The sequence below is a fragment of the Arachis hypogaea genome, chromosome 1, assembly GCF_003086295.3.
Source record: "Arachis hypogaea cultivar Tifrunner chromosome 1, arahy.Tifrunner.gnm2.J5K5, whole genome shotgun sequence".
NCBI lineage: Eukaryota > Viridiplantae > Streptophyta > Magnoliopsida > Fabales > Fabaceae > Arachis > Arachis hypogaea.
In genome coordinates this window covers 110,064,158-110,081,494 of record NC_092036.1, presented here as the reverse complement: position 1 = coordinate 110,081,494, position 17,337 = coordinate 110,064,158, and the positions used below count along the sequence as shown (strand labels likewise).

General features: G+C 31.5%; 1 protein-coding gene across 1 annotated transcript; it reads left to right on the top strand.

Moving 5' to 3' along the window:
* Positions 1–2,916: 2,916 nt before the first annotated feature.
* On the top strand, positions 2,917–7,077 carry LOC112709683 (PLASMODESMATA CALLOSE-BINDING PROTEIN 2). Its single transcript, XM_025761585.3, has 4 exons — positions 2,917–3,217; positions 3,374–3,616; positions 3,722–3,755; positions 6,490–7,077. The coding sequence occupies exons 1-4, from the start codon at positions 3,166–3,168 to the stop codon at positions 6,788–6,790; spliced, it is 630 nt and encodes a 209-aa protein (XP_025617370.1). The 5' UTR covers positions 2,917–3,165; the 3' UTR covers positions 6,791–7,077.
* Positions 7,078–17,337: the final 10,260 nt, after the last annotated feature.

Genomic DNA, 17,337 nt, shown 5'->3' with positions numbered 1-17,337 from the left:
TTCTGTACTGGGTTCTAACATGTTGTGTCCTAAGTTACAGTGATCTTCAAGGCTTCAACATGCGTAGGAAGATTTTTTATTTGGATATGTAATTCAAATTTCACTGCAGCTCTCTCGACGAGGTTTGCAACATGGCTCCTTTATGAGAGAACACTGTTGTTACCTCGTTTAGTGAATTCCTTGATTTGTGAGAAACCCTCCTCTTAGAATGCCTACCTCCTGAGTTCATTATTCTCCCAACCATGGCCACGCGTCGCATCTTATGAAGACCCTAAAATTGTTCTTTTGGAGAAAATACTGTAGTTGACTCTTTTAGCGCTTTGCTTCATTCACCAGAAGCACTCCTCATAAAAAATTGTAGAGCGAATGTTGTAGTTGACGTTTATACATAGGTTTAATTTTTTCCAAAGCCTACCCACATGTCGTCACCAGCAAATTTTGACAATATGCTAATTTTAGAGGGAGCACTATTGTTCGTTTTGTGGACTGCTTAACTATTATATATTAGAGCAAATGACCTAAAAAATGAATTGAAAATCAAATTTACATAGATCCCCTAAAATAAAAAACGTTACGTGCATGCCCTCATACATAAATTCATGTAAATCGAATTAGGTTAATTCGATTTAGCCATTTCAACGGTAAATTGAATCAACAAGATTCGAATTGCTAGTGATTTAACTAAATCGAATGAGCTTGGATCGATTTAATAGGGTTTAAAGTATGCCCATAATAAATCGAATATGTGAGCTTTGAATTACATCCATGATTTTTGCTCATAGTAATTCAAATTGGGTAAATTCAAATTATAGCACTTGTCCGTAATAATTTTCATTTTAAGAAATCTATGTAATTCTACTTCAATTATTTTTTATGTGATTTATCCTATGTATTATATAGTTATATATTTTATAATGAGTTAGTTTTGTAGAGGATTTATAAAAGAATCTAACAAATTTGAAATTATATATATATAAAGAATTTAATTTTGTTGTATTGTTTGTATAAAGTAGTTTTACATATAAATCAACTACATAATACAAAAATAACTCAAGTTTATATTAACCACTTGAATACTAATCCAAAAGAATAAATATAATTGAACGATTGTGTAAATTATTTTACACCGTCAATGCATAAAAATTAAACTTATATCAAATATCTAAAACTCAACAATTTAATAAGTTTTAACCAGGATTTCTTTTAATTGTGTTCCTAAAAGATTTCTTTTAAAGTATTTCATTAACAGGATTTATAGTACTTATTTTATAGGTAGATACTATTATAAAAATTTTATAATTGTCTTTATATGAAGATATTTTTTTTTATTATTAGATAATAAATTGTAAGATTTGATTTTGATATATTATAAAAGTGTCATTTTTTAAAAGTATGACTAAATAAATAAAAATACATTTTTAACACAAAAATTTTCATAAAAAAATATTTTTAGTATCTGGGAGATTTTGTCAATCAGAGATCAGATTCTTCAAATTACTCGTTTAACGTTTTAGGTATTCAACCAAAATACAAAACTATTATAAAAAAAATATAAAATACACAAAATAGAACTAAAAATAGTTAACTTATCATCTTATTATGATATAAATATATGAATTTAATTTTGATGTACTAACAAAAAAAAATTTTACACAGTTATTTAATAATATTTGTATTTTTTTAATAATATTCACACAGTTAATATAAAAATATTATTATTTTTTTTGACATGACGTTAAATAATTAAATATATGTGTAAAATTATTTTATATTAATTATATATTAAAATTAAATTATAAATATATATATATATATAATTTTGTAAATAATTTTTGAAAATTTGATAAAAGACTTAAATATAGATTACACATTTTTCATTGTGATTTTATTTTCCAGAGTCTTCTTTGGATGCCTCGTTGCCTTGTCACTGCTCATAGCTCTCCCACTATCAAAGCTTTTGTGAATTGTGACTCCCTAGTTCCTGTAACGACTATTTTCTTCCTTGAAAAGAATAAAAACAAAAGAGACGCGCGTGATTTGACAGACATAAATAGCATGGGTTAACCCCGTTACGTCCTCTTTAAACTTTCAATGGAAACGCCGTTTTGTTCTTACTGTACTGCTCAATAAAATAATAAAATAATAACATTAATGTTACATGACCAATCCATGTTTTCATTTTAGACTAGTATTTTGCACCTCCATTTAAAAATATTTATATACATAAATACATAAGTTATATTTATATTTATTAAAATTTATATACATAAATTAACATAATTTATATATATATTTTAAAATATATGCATATAAATTAATAAAATTTATTTATTAAAAATAATTTAATGTTTGTATTGTTTAAAATTGACTAAAATTATTAAAAATTATTTATTTCAATTTTTTAAAATAATTAATATCTTTATATACAAATAATAAAAATAATTAAATAATTAAATATATTTAATTAAGTTATTCAATATAACATCTGACTAGTCACTTGTAAAAAAATGTTAAAAATTTTAATATTTAGAGTTCAAAAATAATTTATATTAATTTAAGAAAAAATATAGATAGACAATGAAAATATTAAACAATATGAACAATAAATATATCGAATGTTCAATTCAATATGTATACGGATAATAATCTAATATTAAGATTTAGGTAGATAATTTAAGATATAGTGTATTTTTACTTTATTGGACCAATTTTAAAGTTTATTATTTACAAAAATTATTTTCTATCTAAAATAATCCTTAATTTAAATATAAAATAAAAAAGCATTATTATTTTCTTAGAATTTCTGAACCATTCATTAACTATTTTATTTTCAAATTACAAATTTTCGAGAGGCCGACACCAAAGCGGGGCCAGGCCACCACACTATGATAATTGATACTCTCTCTGTATCTCATTATATTCCAACGTTATATACACAATCTCTTGATATAGTTCTTCTCTCTGTTTGTTCCTACTTACTACTAATACAGTAATTAATACCACTATATTCGTATTTTAATCCTCATATATATTCCATTTCTTTTTCTCTTTTCTCCCGTCTCATCTCTCACTCACTCTGTGACGCACCACACCATACTCCTCTTCTCTCTTTCACTCTCACTCTCTCTCTTTCTCTCTTTCTCTCTCTTGCATCTCCACTCTAACATGGCTGCTTATCTTATTGTTCTGCTTCTCTTCGCCTTCACTTCCTCTTCAAGTATGCATATCTTACAGCACCTTTTTCATCACACTTGTTTTCTTTCTCTGTATTTGTTGCTTCATTTCAGCTTATTATTAAGCTAACGTGCCGTTAGATCTATGCTAGTTTGCCGTTTAATTTGTGAAACTAACAAGATCTCGAAAAACGAATTAGGCGGTGGGGGTTTGTGGTGCGTATGCAAGGACGGAAGCGACGCGATGCTACAGAAAACATTGGACTACGCGTGCGGTGCAGGTGCAGACTGTAACCCACTGCACCAGGGCGGTCCCTGTTTCCAACCTAACACCGTTAGGGCTCATTGCAACTACGCCGTTAACAGTTACTTCCAGAAGAAGGGCCAAGCTCAAGGCGCTTGTGAGTTTGCCGGAACAGCCACCACCGTTACATCTGACCCCAGTAACTACTCCTCCCCTCCTCCTTAAAATAATGTAAAAAAAATAAAAATAAATTACAGTAGCTTACTTATTTTATTTATTTTTTTAAATTATTTTTAATGAGCAGGCGCTAGTGGTTGTATGTACCCTTCAACAGCCAGGTATGTGCAACATTCATTTCATTTCTGACTCTATTTTATTTTTTACAGAATGAGTTTTACATTTTACTGATTCTAGTAGAATAAGAGGATAAGAGTTCCAAATAAGAAAAAATGTAATTGGTTAAAAAAAATCGTTTCTGAGCATGCTGATGGGACTAGTGGTGAGTGGTTACTTTTACTTTTGTTTCTCGTAATGGGAACTGAGGGGCACTTTGGTAGATTTATTTTATTTTAATTTATTTGTTTGTTCGGTCACAAAAGAGAGGGTTCTCTTTTATTAGGGTTTGGGTGTGGGGCATGGCATGCATTAGTGACTAGTGCTGCATCACTTTGCAATTGGCATATTCGTACTACCGTAAATTATTTCTAACGGGTAACAATGCGATAGCATTTCAATTTTCAAATTAAATGGTTAGGTTACACGGGCAATTATAATTAAAATAGTAAGTATTGGAAAATGAAAAATATTTTACATGTTATAAGGTGTGTACTATATATATATACAAATCGGAACAACATCCTCGATTTCGTTTAATGTCTGCAAACTTTATATTGCTGCAAATATTTTTTATTCGTATATTTAAATATAGCGAATCGTAATCATAGTGGTGTTATTAAAATGATCATGTGTTAAAGCTTAATGATTAGCTTAGTAAAGGTAGTCAAAATAAATGATCAATTTAGCTGGTAACATACTAGCGTGTATCTTTTGATGATTTTTTTTAATTGGAGAATATGTTGGGGTAAATTTATTAGAGAGATGTTATGCTGAGAATTATTCCGGCTGTAGTGTCATTAAAAAATTTTTGAGTGGAGGGATTTCATATTCGCTGCTAAGATCTTTGTGCATCTTTCATTACACTAAAGTACAAAAAGACAGGGTCAGGATTATAAATAATTTGAAGATAGTTACCCAAGCTGCAATGACTTTTACGAAAATGAAAATACAAAAAAGGACATTGATTCGGGATAATGACCTCACATGAGGTCATGAAGACGGGTTTGATTTGAATGCCAAAAAGAATTTGGTTTTTCCATAATCCGATTTATATTACTTGTGATTAGCAAATAATCTATTATAAAATTATCTTAGCATTTTGCGTAATTATTTATTTAATGCTTTTAAAAAGATTATTTTGGTGTTCCAACTCATTGGCCATTTATTGGTGGTGGAAAGGGCCGTTGCAGTGAGGCGGTGAACAATTTTAACTTGTTGAAAAATGCCGCATTAATGGGTCCCATTGCATAAGTAAAGCTTGAATCTCTTTCAAATAAAAGAAAAAGGATCGAGCTCTCTTTATTAAAAGACAAATTTGTCCTCACTCAATTCCTATCCCCATGCTCTGTTGCTTGGCCTTGGTAGGGAGTGGGTCTGTGGGTGCACTTAATTATGTCAAAAAATGTGGGACCCAATGCAAGGTGGGAGTGTACTGTGTGTGTACCCACTAGACCATTAGTCATGTTGTCATTTTAAATTTTAATTTATTTACTTCTTATTTTTAGATTTTTTTTTCCCTTAAATTTTGATATTTGATGATATGGGGTAAAACAAAAGCCAGATGGACGTAGCAGGCACTTGTCTTGAGATACGAGCCAACAAACTTTTGGAATTGGAGAGTTCAGATTTTCTTGATAATCGTGTATGACTAGTCTTTTCCAGATTTTCACCGTTTTACACATAGAAGCTAGTAGTAAGCTGGGCCTGGGCTGGCCCTCTATTTTTTACCATTGAAGTTTGTGTGTGTCTTTCGGTTGATGTCCAATGCATTTTGATTCAGATAAGTTCTACCAAGAACAAAAAGACATGTCTATCTTTTCGAGTATTTTAAGAGTATATTTAATATGGCTATGTTAATAAATACACTAAGATATTTTTTAAGAATACTATAAATAGAAATTTTGAATTAAAAGTATAAGATCAGTTTTCTAAAAGGAAGATATTGACAGTGATAAAGTAATTTTAATCACTTTCGAATTAAAATAGTATAGTTAACACGTGAAAGTAAGTTATATATTCAATAGTAATTTAACTCATCTTTCATTTTATTAATTTATTCACTTTAGATTTTTTTTCCCCTCTAAAATTATAAACTTTTTTTTCAATATATTTAATGTATTGATAATGCATTAGGAGAGGAAAGATCTTTTATTTAAATTTTCTTAACCATTGTTCTTCGACACAGTAGCAAATTTCTATTTAATATGTATTTTAAAACGTACAAATAAAACATTGATTAACGCTTATAAGCTGCTTCTTTTATGCTAGAGCTGTTATTATTATATCAGTATTATGATCTTGAAAAGGCAATTTAATGCTTAATATGGAAGTAGCTATTCAACGTTTTATAGTTGGAATTATTGGATTAAAAGGTAAGGAGCTCTCCATAATTGGTGGCATGGCTTAATGAGGGTTGAGTCTCACCAACATTCTGATTTAACTTAATTCATCATCATTTTCCTTTTTTTTCTTGGTTGGGAATCATCTCAAATTCTCAATGTTGAATGTTTATATTCATATATTTGCTTTATAATATATATATTAACTAACATGGTACTTAGTTCAAAGTACTTGCCATAACAACAACAATTTATTCCGTTAAAGATTGTGTACAAATAGCAATTCCTAAGGTTTAGATATTCTTTCTTTTCATAGCTTTAATCAGAGGCTTAAGGGTGTGTGTGGCTAGGAGCTAAAACTATTTACATGTGACTCTTGGTCCCATTTCCTATGCAGTGCTGCAGGCACTAGTTCAACACCTATGACAAACACACCATCAATGGGCACTTCCACTGGAACAAACCCATCAAGTGGCACAACCAGCACGGGCACTGGGACGGGCACTGGCACCGGGACGGGCACTGGCACCACTCCATACAGTACAAGCCCTGTACTAGGAGGGATTGGCAGTGGCGGCATGGGGCCTTCCGGATCCGGCATGAATGACGAGAGCCATGGTGGGGTTAAACTTGTTAACAATTATTTGCTCTCTGCATTCTCAGTAGCTCTCTTTTCTGCATTCTTTATGGTTTGGTGAGGTTGATAGAGAGACAGAAAAAATGGCCATGACTCTAGTCTTGGGTGTTCATGTTATGTTGTATGTCGCTGTGCATAGAGTATGCATGTGTTGTGTTGTATTTTTTGTATTTTATTTTATTTTTCTAGGTGTTGAACTTGAATCTTTAGCTTTTTTACCTTTTTCTTTTTTTGTTTTTTCACCTCTTGGTTAAGTAAGAAACGAAGATGGGCTTATGGCTAGTATGGGACTCATCATCTGTTTTGGACCTAAAGAGGTTACTAGTTAATTAATTAATTAATTTGATATGATTTGGGCTCCACTTATTGTTAGACTCTTAATCAGCATGAAATACATGATTTTGACTTGGAGCGCCTGTGTCAGTTTCAAGTATTATGAAGCCATAATATATATCATTTAATTGGACATTAGAAGCTAAGATTAACATATAACTATTTGCACTTTTTTAAATGATTAATATTATGTATCTTATAATGATTGTTAAATTTTATTCGTGTGTAGTTATGTAGTTACCAGCATGTGCTTGCAAATATTTTGTCTTAGCATTATGCTACATGATCATCAGATATATTTTGTATCAATACGACCAGGATCCTGATGACAGCTCTATTTGTTTATTTAATTTTGAATATTATAAGTTCAGACCAATAATCATGTTAATCAACACTAAGGATTTGTGCTACTAAAACCATGATAATAAAAGACAAGGGAGTCACGGAGCACATTATAAATGAATTCAGGCCCTACAATAATACACCTAAGGGAATTATTATGCCCAAGAATGATAACTGATATGATCAATATCAATGTCATTAATCAATTTTAGAAATTGGTAACTAAACTCGTGATCTGCCTTCTTTGGAATTGGGTTATAAGGGATAAAAATTTGTTTATTGGGTCTCCTAAGCTAATGAGTGGATTCTGTGGCGAGGTCATACCATAATGTCGAACCATTTTATATTGCTCTTTTTCGTTATCAGACACCACACTTCTAGGATCCATTAATACTCTTGATAGGGTGTTCGTAGTGCGGTTTCGTTCGGTTTTAAAGGAAAAAGTCATCCGATCCGAACGCTTAATTTATGTGCGGTGCGATTTGGATTGGATGAACTTTTTTTGGAAATCCGATCCGATTACAAGCGGTTTGGATCGGTTTGGATTTGTGGTTTTTTAAATAAAAAAATTAAATACATATAACAAGTCTCAACATCAAATTTTAAATAACCAACAATGATATAACAAGTCTTAACACTATCTTAAAAAGTCAACGATAACATAACAATAGAAATAAAATTATAGGTCAGTTAAAATAGATAAATAAATAATATTTTGAACATAAAATATTTATTAAATAATAATAATACATGAATAATAGAAAAATGTATAACAAAGTGAACATGTTATAAGTATAATTATAAATATAATAATAAAATAATAATATTATAGCACATTGTGCGGTTTGGATTGGATTGGATCGGTTATGAAAAATAGATCCAAAATCCGATCCAATCCAGCGGTTTGTAAAAAATACAATCCAATCAAATCCGAATTAGTGCGGTTTTAATCGGTTTTCGGTTTGGATTGGATTGGATGAGCGGTTTAATTTGGATCAGTTTGGATTTGAACACTCCTAACTCTTGAGATTGAGTTCTTGTTTAGTGTCAAATTAAATCATGTCTTGAAATAAGTTGTAACTTCGCAGTGCCTAAAATTTGAATATTTTCTCATCTTTATAAGCTTGCTGCAGATCCAGTTCCTGTTAGTAGTCCTATTTTTGTCCTTTCTTGGATAAGTGTGGTCATCGTTAAAGGTTTTAATTTGCTAACACGTGTCCTCATGGTGCATAAGCCACCTATAGACATTCCTTAACGTTACAAATTACTTTGCACCTTATGTTATCATTTTTAACTAGCTTTATACTCCTACCCTCTTGAATTGTGTATTTCCTCACAACTTCTCTAAATTCCCACTTGGTTCCGAACTTCATGCTAATCTCAAGATGCAACTCACCAAACCTTGCACCCTCCCTAAACAGTGGACATGCCTCTTCAGAATCATATCCTTCTTCCAGCTCATCTTCTAAATTTGGAAGAGTCTTCATCTCCTCTAAGTGCCAAGAATTGGTGCCATCTAAGTCAACACCTGGATCTAGTTTGTCCTCTGCACCTTCAGCAACACTACCGACAAATCCAAGATCAACTTCATCATCACTCACCTCCTGAACCAAACCATTGTCTTCAAGCAATATCTTCTCCTTCCCTTTAGACAGTGAATTAACATTTCTGGATTGCATGTTTGTCTGTACCTTGTTTCTCCTAATCCTACTCCCAGTCTTGACATCATTTTCTACAACATCAGAATTAGAGGAACTTTTTTTATCATGGCCTAGCCTAAACAGGTTATCTTCTTCACTGTCAGAGGAGTTAGAAGACACTTCAAAGGGAACTTCATTGTTAAAGACTTTGTACAAGGTCTCTTGGATATACTTTGGTGGGCTGGCTGATTATGGTGGGTTTGGTGGGCTTAGTGTACTAGATGGTTCTAGTGGACTTAGTGGGCTTAGTGGGCTGGATGCCTCTAGTGGGCTTCGTTGCCTTGGGAGAATTGGTTGTCTTGGAAGGATTAGTGCTGTGTGTATAGATCTTGGGCTGGTTTGGAGTCCTTGACACTAGTGGTGGCTGTGTGACTTTGGATGTGGTGTGAACTTTGATTTTGAGTATGATGGTTGTGTTTTTCTTGGAGATGTCTTGTTTTTGAAGGCATAAGTCTCATTTTGGGGGAGAATCACATCAGCCTCTATAGTAGTATTACACCCCTCTCCACTATCACCATCCAAATACATAACCGTATTATCTTCCTCTAAGACTTCTGGCACTGACACTCCATGATCGAAATATACATCAATCACTCCTTCATTTCTCCTAGGACAATTCACTATCTCTCTTATTTTCTTGTCACTGTTTACGTTTCTCAATCCATTATCCAAGCCTTTTTCAGAAACATGCTACAAACAATGCTTTATGTCATTGTACCCAAGCTCCTTATGGTAGTTCCGTATGAAGAAGACATCTAGAGTATCAGTGTCTAGATCACATAAACATGCCTTGTTGTCTAGAGAATATACCAGTATCTCTTCTGTATTTTTTTTTAAGTCACCCCATGATGAAACATGATGTCCAACCTCTCTTTCATCTGCAAGAAATTCAAAATTTTTACTTAACACAAGCAAATTTTATTGAACTACTAATGCATTATAAAAAAAAGCAGCATCAACACCATACGAACACATATATTTTCAATTCTATATATATCGTTCATCATATCCCTATTTCATTTGGGTAAAATAGAGCAACTCCACAAAAACCCCAACCAACCTTCAAACCATAGAAACTAGAATGACAACAAAACGAGTAAATCTCAACCACACTAACAACTTGCACATCATAAAGAATCAACATTGTATTGGAAATCCAACGTAAAAAAAAGATTATCTTGAGTCTGATCACAATGTCGGAACCTCGTGCTTCTGGTGGAGGAGGGGAACAACTAAAAGGGTTTTCAGTCTGATTACTTCTTCTCAAATTTTTCAACCCAGCAAATAGAACCCTACGACAATGCCATTAATGAAGAAACGAAGATGAAGTGAGAGGGTAGAAGAAGAAGAGACAAGTGAAGTGTTTGTATTGGAGAGGAAACTATTTTTCATGCTAAATTTCATCTAAACGGCGTCGTTCTTTGTACACAAGGGCGCCAAACCAAAATGACGACGTTTTGGACCCATCCAGCATGGTAAAACGACGCCACATAAGCGCTCCGGTTATGACTCATCACCAGAAATATGTCCAGGGACCACTATGAGTGCTCGGAACTCTATCTGGAGGCTACTATGAAAAAATTTGGATCTTGAGGATTACATTGAGTATTCACGCGAATCTCAGGGACTATTATAAAAAATTTTTCCAAAAATTTTAGTAAAAAAATTATACAATAATATTTATATTAAAATAAAATTTGTAAATATAATTATTTTTAAAATTTGTTATTAATATGTAAGACTACATATAGTTAAAGTTAACTAAAAAACTAAATTTGATGTTGGTTAAAAAAAATTAGTTTAGGTTGATAAACTAAACTAATTTTAAATAATAAAATTAACTGTTAACTAATTATAAAATTAATAAATTAGTTTTTCGACTAAATCCCTATTTTGGCACTTGAGATTCACGCGACTACCCATTTTAGTCCCCAAAATTTAAAATTACCTATACTGGTCCTCTAGATTCAAGTTCGGGCACCAATATAGTCCTTTGACTCTTTTTGGCGATGACTAGGCAAACGGAGTGCTGAGATCTCACCCTCCCTGCCACGCTGGATGATAAATAAACAACATCATTTATCCTTAGCGCCCAAACAAGTCAGAAATTAAAAATAGTGAAGGTAGAAAAGAAGAAGAATACTTTATTTTGGGTCTCCATCGTTTTTCCTCCCTTCATATACAAAGTGACGACATTTCTGACTTGTTTGGATGCCAAAGGTAAACGGCATCATTTACTCATCATCCAGCGTGGCAGGAAGGGTGCCATCTCAGAACTCTGTTTGCCTTGTCATCGCCGAAAAGAGTTGAGGGATCACATTGGTGTCCGGACTTAAATTTGGAGGACCAGTATAGGTAATTTCGAATTTTGGAGACCAAAATGAAAAATCGTGTGAATTACAGGGACCAAAATAGGGATTTAGTCTAATTTTTTACATAAAAATTATTTTTAATCTAAAACTAACTTTTTTTTTCTTTTTGAAAAGTAGGTTAAGACATTAGAGGCAAAAGTGTCACTTTACACCTCTCATTAATGGCGTGCACAGTTAACAAGGTAATTAAAAGAAGAACATGTGTGACGTTACGAAAAGACGTGAGGTTTTAAAAACACGTCGAGTGCCCGACTTACCTCAGAAAGGCGATTTACCCAACGTACCACCAATGCTTGAACCCGACCTCGTAAATGCCTGGACTTAAGCAGGAGAACTGTTTATACCCGGATCTGAAAACATAAAGTTAGGCTCAATAAGAATAAAAGCCCACCCAAAAAGGTAGTCTCATCTACTTACCCAACCTCATAAAGGTCGGGCACGACAAAGGTAGTTCAATCCTACTTATCTGAATAAGTAATTACCTCCTAAGATATCTCTCGCTTATCTAGAAGGGAGATATCAACAAGTTTCCTATCAAGAAGGAATAGCCATCTACCATCAAAGGTAGAACTACTCTAAAAAAGTGGTTACCCATTCTACTATAAATACATTGACACTCTCAGATATATTTTAGACCCAATCTATTAAAACCTGCTTAAAATTTTTGCTAACTTAAGTATTGGAGTCTCTTGCAGATACCACCTCCACCTCCTCATGAGAAAATCGGACGGCAGCACCTCAGCATCAACACAAAGTCAGACGCTGCCTCAAAAGGAGATTGGACCTCACGTTCAGACCCAAATCACTATTTCAGATAACCCTAAAAAAATACATAAAAAAATAAATATCATTTGTATTTTCATAAATTGTATGATACTTTTAATTATTAATAAGTAACAATTAAAGTTTATGAAAAGAACATATATATTAATATATTAGTATAGGAACCGTAAGAACATGTATATTAGTATACGAATAGTAAGAATTATATATTATTAGGATTTTTTTTTCACGGTATTTTTTAATCTGGTAGGTTAAGGACTAATCCACTACAGTACTGAGTTTCATTTAAGAATTTGTCATTAGTAAGTGGATTGCTGCATGCATAAGGCGAGATTCGAACCCTCCAATACTTGTTTAAGCGATCTGGTGAACTAATCACTGGATCAACCCAACTTGGTTTATATTATTAGAATTATGATGTGTATATATGTTTTTCAATCAATTAATGAAAGAAATATATATATATATATATATATATATATATATATATATATATATATATATTATTAGAAGAAAGATAATATTCTAATTTATTAATAATTACATGCATTAAACATGATTTATATAAATTGTATTACCATCATACATCACTTTTTAAAATTCGAAAATTAAATTATTATATCATTAATTAAATATTAGTAATTAAATTAATAATTAAATTATTATATAACAATTATTATGGCTACTAGATTATATTCTAACATTCAATTTAATATTATTCAATGGTATATTATCTAAAGTTTTTACATACATATTTTATTTTATTTTTATAGGTATCATCTTATTAGGAATGTCAAGGTAACATTCAAATATAAATTTTAAAAATTTAAAGTTCTACTTTATTATGGACTGTAAAATAATTTAAAACACAGACACAGAAAATTCTAATTAAAATGATTTTAATTGACAAAGAAATAATTGTAATTTTTATATCAATAATAAATCAATTATTTATTTTGTATAATTCTTAATTCTTTTTTTTATATTATTTTATAAGGATGGCCTATATAGTGCACATACAACTAAAAAATTTAAATATATCTCTATTTGAGAAAAAATATCTTAAAAATATTTTATGATCAACCTTGGTGTTAGTTAAAATAAGATTAGGTTGAAACCAACTAGACATGAATATAGAATTTAATTAAGGAATGAAATCATTTTGTACTCACTTGAAGATTTTTCAATTTTGACAAATTCTTTTTTTGCTTTGAACCAAACAAAAAAATATTCCAAGAGAAAAAGATTATTCATATTTGATAGTTAATAGTTATACAATTATATTAAATTAGTTAGAGGACTGAGACTCAATATTGTGTTTGATGGCCAAAGACTGAAATAAAAATTTTATTCTAAAAACACAATCTTAGTTTCTTCACTACCTCCAAAAAGTTAAGACATAATAATAGACTGAAATTTTTGAAAATGGAAACCGAAACTTTATAACATTTTTTCTCAAAAATTTTATTATTTAACTTTTTTAAATTTTAAATTCATCTCTCAATTTTTATATTTATTTTAAACTAAATATAATACTGAGATATAATTCAGTCAGTACACTTTATAATAAATATAATTAAGTCTTTGTTTTTAATTGGGAAAAGAAATTTAAAAATTTATAATAAATTTATTAGTGCTGTATTTTTTATTGTCCATGAACTTGATGAATTACAAAAAATTGAAATAATTGTGAAATATTTTTAAATTTGATGTAATAAGTTATTTTTAAATTTGTCTTAATATGTTATAGAAGTGAATCTAAATTGAGATTCACATCTTGTGAGAATTTTACAAAGCAATTCATCGAATATATGTATAATCACATAAATAAAAAAATATATTAAATAAGTTAAATATATTTATAAATTTTTTTTAAAACTATATATACAAAGAAATAAATATTTTCCATGCATCGCATAGATACATATACTAATAAGACATACGACCCATTTCTTAGCTTCTTAAGTATACAAATATATTTATACCTAAAAAAAACAGTGCATTGATTTAAGGAATAAAATAAATATAAAATATTTAATAAAATAAATATAAAAGAATATAAAATATTTTTTCCATCATTGTAAGGTTCGTCTCCTTATATTTTCATCTTGATGACAATATCAGAAAAATGAGTATGATGTTAAGTAATCAAACCATGGGTATGCTAATTCTCTTAACTATGTGAGTGGAGCTATAACCAAATCTTTTTAAAATAAAACATCGGTTTTGGTCCAATTAAAATTAAAGATAGTAAAAACAAGGGTTTAGCTATGTTAATAAGTTAAAGTTTTAGAATTCTTAACCTTAATAAATATAAACTAAACGCATTAAAAATTTAAATATTATATATTTTTATAAATTTTTTTCAATTGATAATCTTGATGTGTCATAACCAAATCCTAAAAACAAATATAAAATATAACTTTTTGTCTTGTCTCTCCCTTTTTTTTTATCCTAATCCATTTCATCAAGCATAATTCATAGTAATATATACACTACAACAGTATGATCTAGTTAATTGTTATTATTATTATTGTTTAAAAAAAACGGACCTGCTACACATACAAGCCTACAAGCAAACAAGTTGGCCCAACCCAAACAGAAATCACGCGCATGAAGAGAGATAAGATGGCGCGTCAAAATCACGCGCTCAACATTCGAACGGTTACGTATGGCAGACTCTTCCACTTCTTCCACTTCTCAAGGCGCTTTCAAAACAACGAAATCCTCTCATTTTCGAGCGAAAATCAAGTTTCAAAATATAGAAATCGTAGTTCGAAAACTGCATCAAAACACCATCAACCTCTCTGTGAAGAATCTGAAGAAAAAACAAACCAAGAATACTCAACGTAAGTCCATTAAAATACTGTATATTTTACTTTTCTTCTACGTCGTTCTTCTAGGGTTTACTATTACTCTTGCTTCTTTGTTACACTGTTCTAAGTTATACGTCGTTCTTCTAAGTTCTACGTCGTTCTACATTGTTATTCTAAGTTCTCCTGCTATTTTTGTTGATTTTTGGGGGTTTATTCCGTAGATTCGGGGGTGTAAACTGCTTAACCTTGTAATGTGGCTTCATATTGAAGCATGGTTGAGTGATATCTGACTGATATCTATATGGATGTATCTGAATAATATCTATGGGTGTATCTCACTGTAATCAATGGGTGTATCTTCTTTGACATCTTTGGGTGTATCTGAATAATATCTATGGGTGTATCTCACTGTTATCAATGGATGTATCTTGCGAATATCTTTGGGTGTATCTGACTCTTATATATGGGTGTATCTTACTGTTATCAATGGATGTATCTTATTGTTATCAATGGGTGTATCTGAGTCATATATATATGGGTGTATATTACTGATATCTTTGGGTGTATTTTTAGTTTCAGAGAAAATGGCAGCAAGAAACCAAACTAAAGACCTGAAATGTGCCACACATCTCCTGAATGATAAGTTCAGAAACATGACTGAGGAGAAGAAGGCGATTGTGAGGGATCTTGGATTCGGTGGGTTGATGCACATCCCACCACTGAGGGTGGATCACCAACTCTTAAGGGAGCTGGCAAACAACTTCAAACTTGGGGAGAACAAACTGAAGACAGGATATGGTTCTTTCCATATAACCCAAAAAAAAAATAGGTGATGCGCTTGGCATCAATGCAACAGGTAATTAGCTCAAAATTATAGATGTATATTAAGTTGTTGCTTGGGTGTATATTAACCTGATGCTTGGGTGTATTTGAACCGACTTGGATGCTTTGTTGTCTTCCTTTTTGTAGGAGATCTATTTCCTGAGAAAGTTGACTATAAGAAACTTTCTGATGATGACAAAATAATTTATAGAAGATTCCAGGGTAAGACCCTCAAAAGTCTTACCGATGAAATGATGGAAATCGGCGTTGGCAACGAAGAGGAACGCCTGATGTTCAAGAGGATATTCATCCTCTACATACAGATGGCGTTCCTTTTGCCAACAACAATAAACAAAATATCGCCCGTGCACCTGGTGCCAATTTTTAAGATGGACGGCACAGAGGAGAGAAACTGGGGGGGGCATGTTTTGACCTTCATGATCAAGGGCATAACAGACTATCAAGAGAAGAAGAAGAAGGCAATCAATGGCTGCCTCTTCGCCCTGATGATAATCTACTTTCATCTTTCAAAAAACAAAGGCAAGAACAGGGTTGAAAGACCACCAAAGCCATGGATTGCCAACTGGACTAAAGAGCAGTTGGTGGAAAGAATGAATGCAGAGAGAGAGGAAATTTTGGTGAGTAATCATAATAAGTTGGTGTATTTTATTTACCCGAATGGTGCTAACTAAAATATCTCATGTTTCAGGAGATTCTGAATTTGGCAGAGACAAAAGAAAAAATGAGAAAAAAACAAAAAAACAACAAAAAAACAAGAAATAAAAAAAACAAAAAAAGGAAGGCGAGCTCAACATCGTCTTCGGAGACAGAAACTACTGACAGTGACACTTCTACCTCTGAGTCTGAGGCTCAAGAAGACTCGGAGGATTCGGGAATTAAACACCCCGGTAAAAAGGGGAAAAAGTAAGTACCATACTTGGGTGTAATTTATTTTTCGGTTTGGGTGTATTTTGTTTGTCCACGTTGGGTGTATGTAGCTTATTAAGCAGGGTGTATATTGTATATTTAGTTGGGTGTATCTCGTGAATCCATTTGGGTGTATTTTTAGTATGTTCTAAATGACAATTGTTTGCCTTGCAGAATGGACTCAAGAAAAAGAAAGCAGAGGCAAGAGGAGTCAGATTCTGATTCAGAATCTGAATCTGAACCAAGTGATGAGTAATGTCCTGAAATTATTACTCCTTTCTTTTGGCTTCTTTATAAAGATTTTGTGTATTAACTGAGGTGTCTTTTATTGACTTATAGGAGTGAAGAATCATCACCGGGGAAGAAGGAGAAGAAAAAGAAAAAAACAAAAACAACACTAAAAGAGTAAGCACTTCTTTCATTAATATTCTATGATAAAATTAATTTTTTATTTCTGATTGGTACTGTTTTTTTTTCCACCCAGAACACCACAAAAAAAGAAAAAATTAGTTG

Bases quoted from the DNA above. Each gene is read 5' to 3' on its own strand.
- LOC112709683 (XM_025761585.3), top strand. From the start codon at position 3,166: ATGGCTGCTTATCTTATTGTTCTGCTTCTCTTCGCCTTCACTTCCTCT. The intron at 3,218-3,373 runs GTATGCATATCT...AAAACGAATTAG, and splicing joins CGCCTTCACTTCCTCTTCAA to GCGGTGGGGGTTTGTGGTGC. The intron at 3,756-6,489 runs GTATGTGCAACA...TTTCCTATGCAG, and splicing joins ATGTACCCTTCAACAGCCAG to TGCTGCAGGCACTAGTTCAA.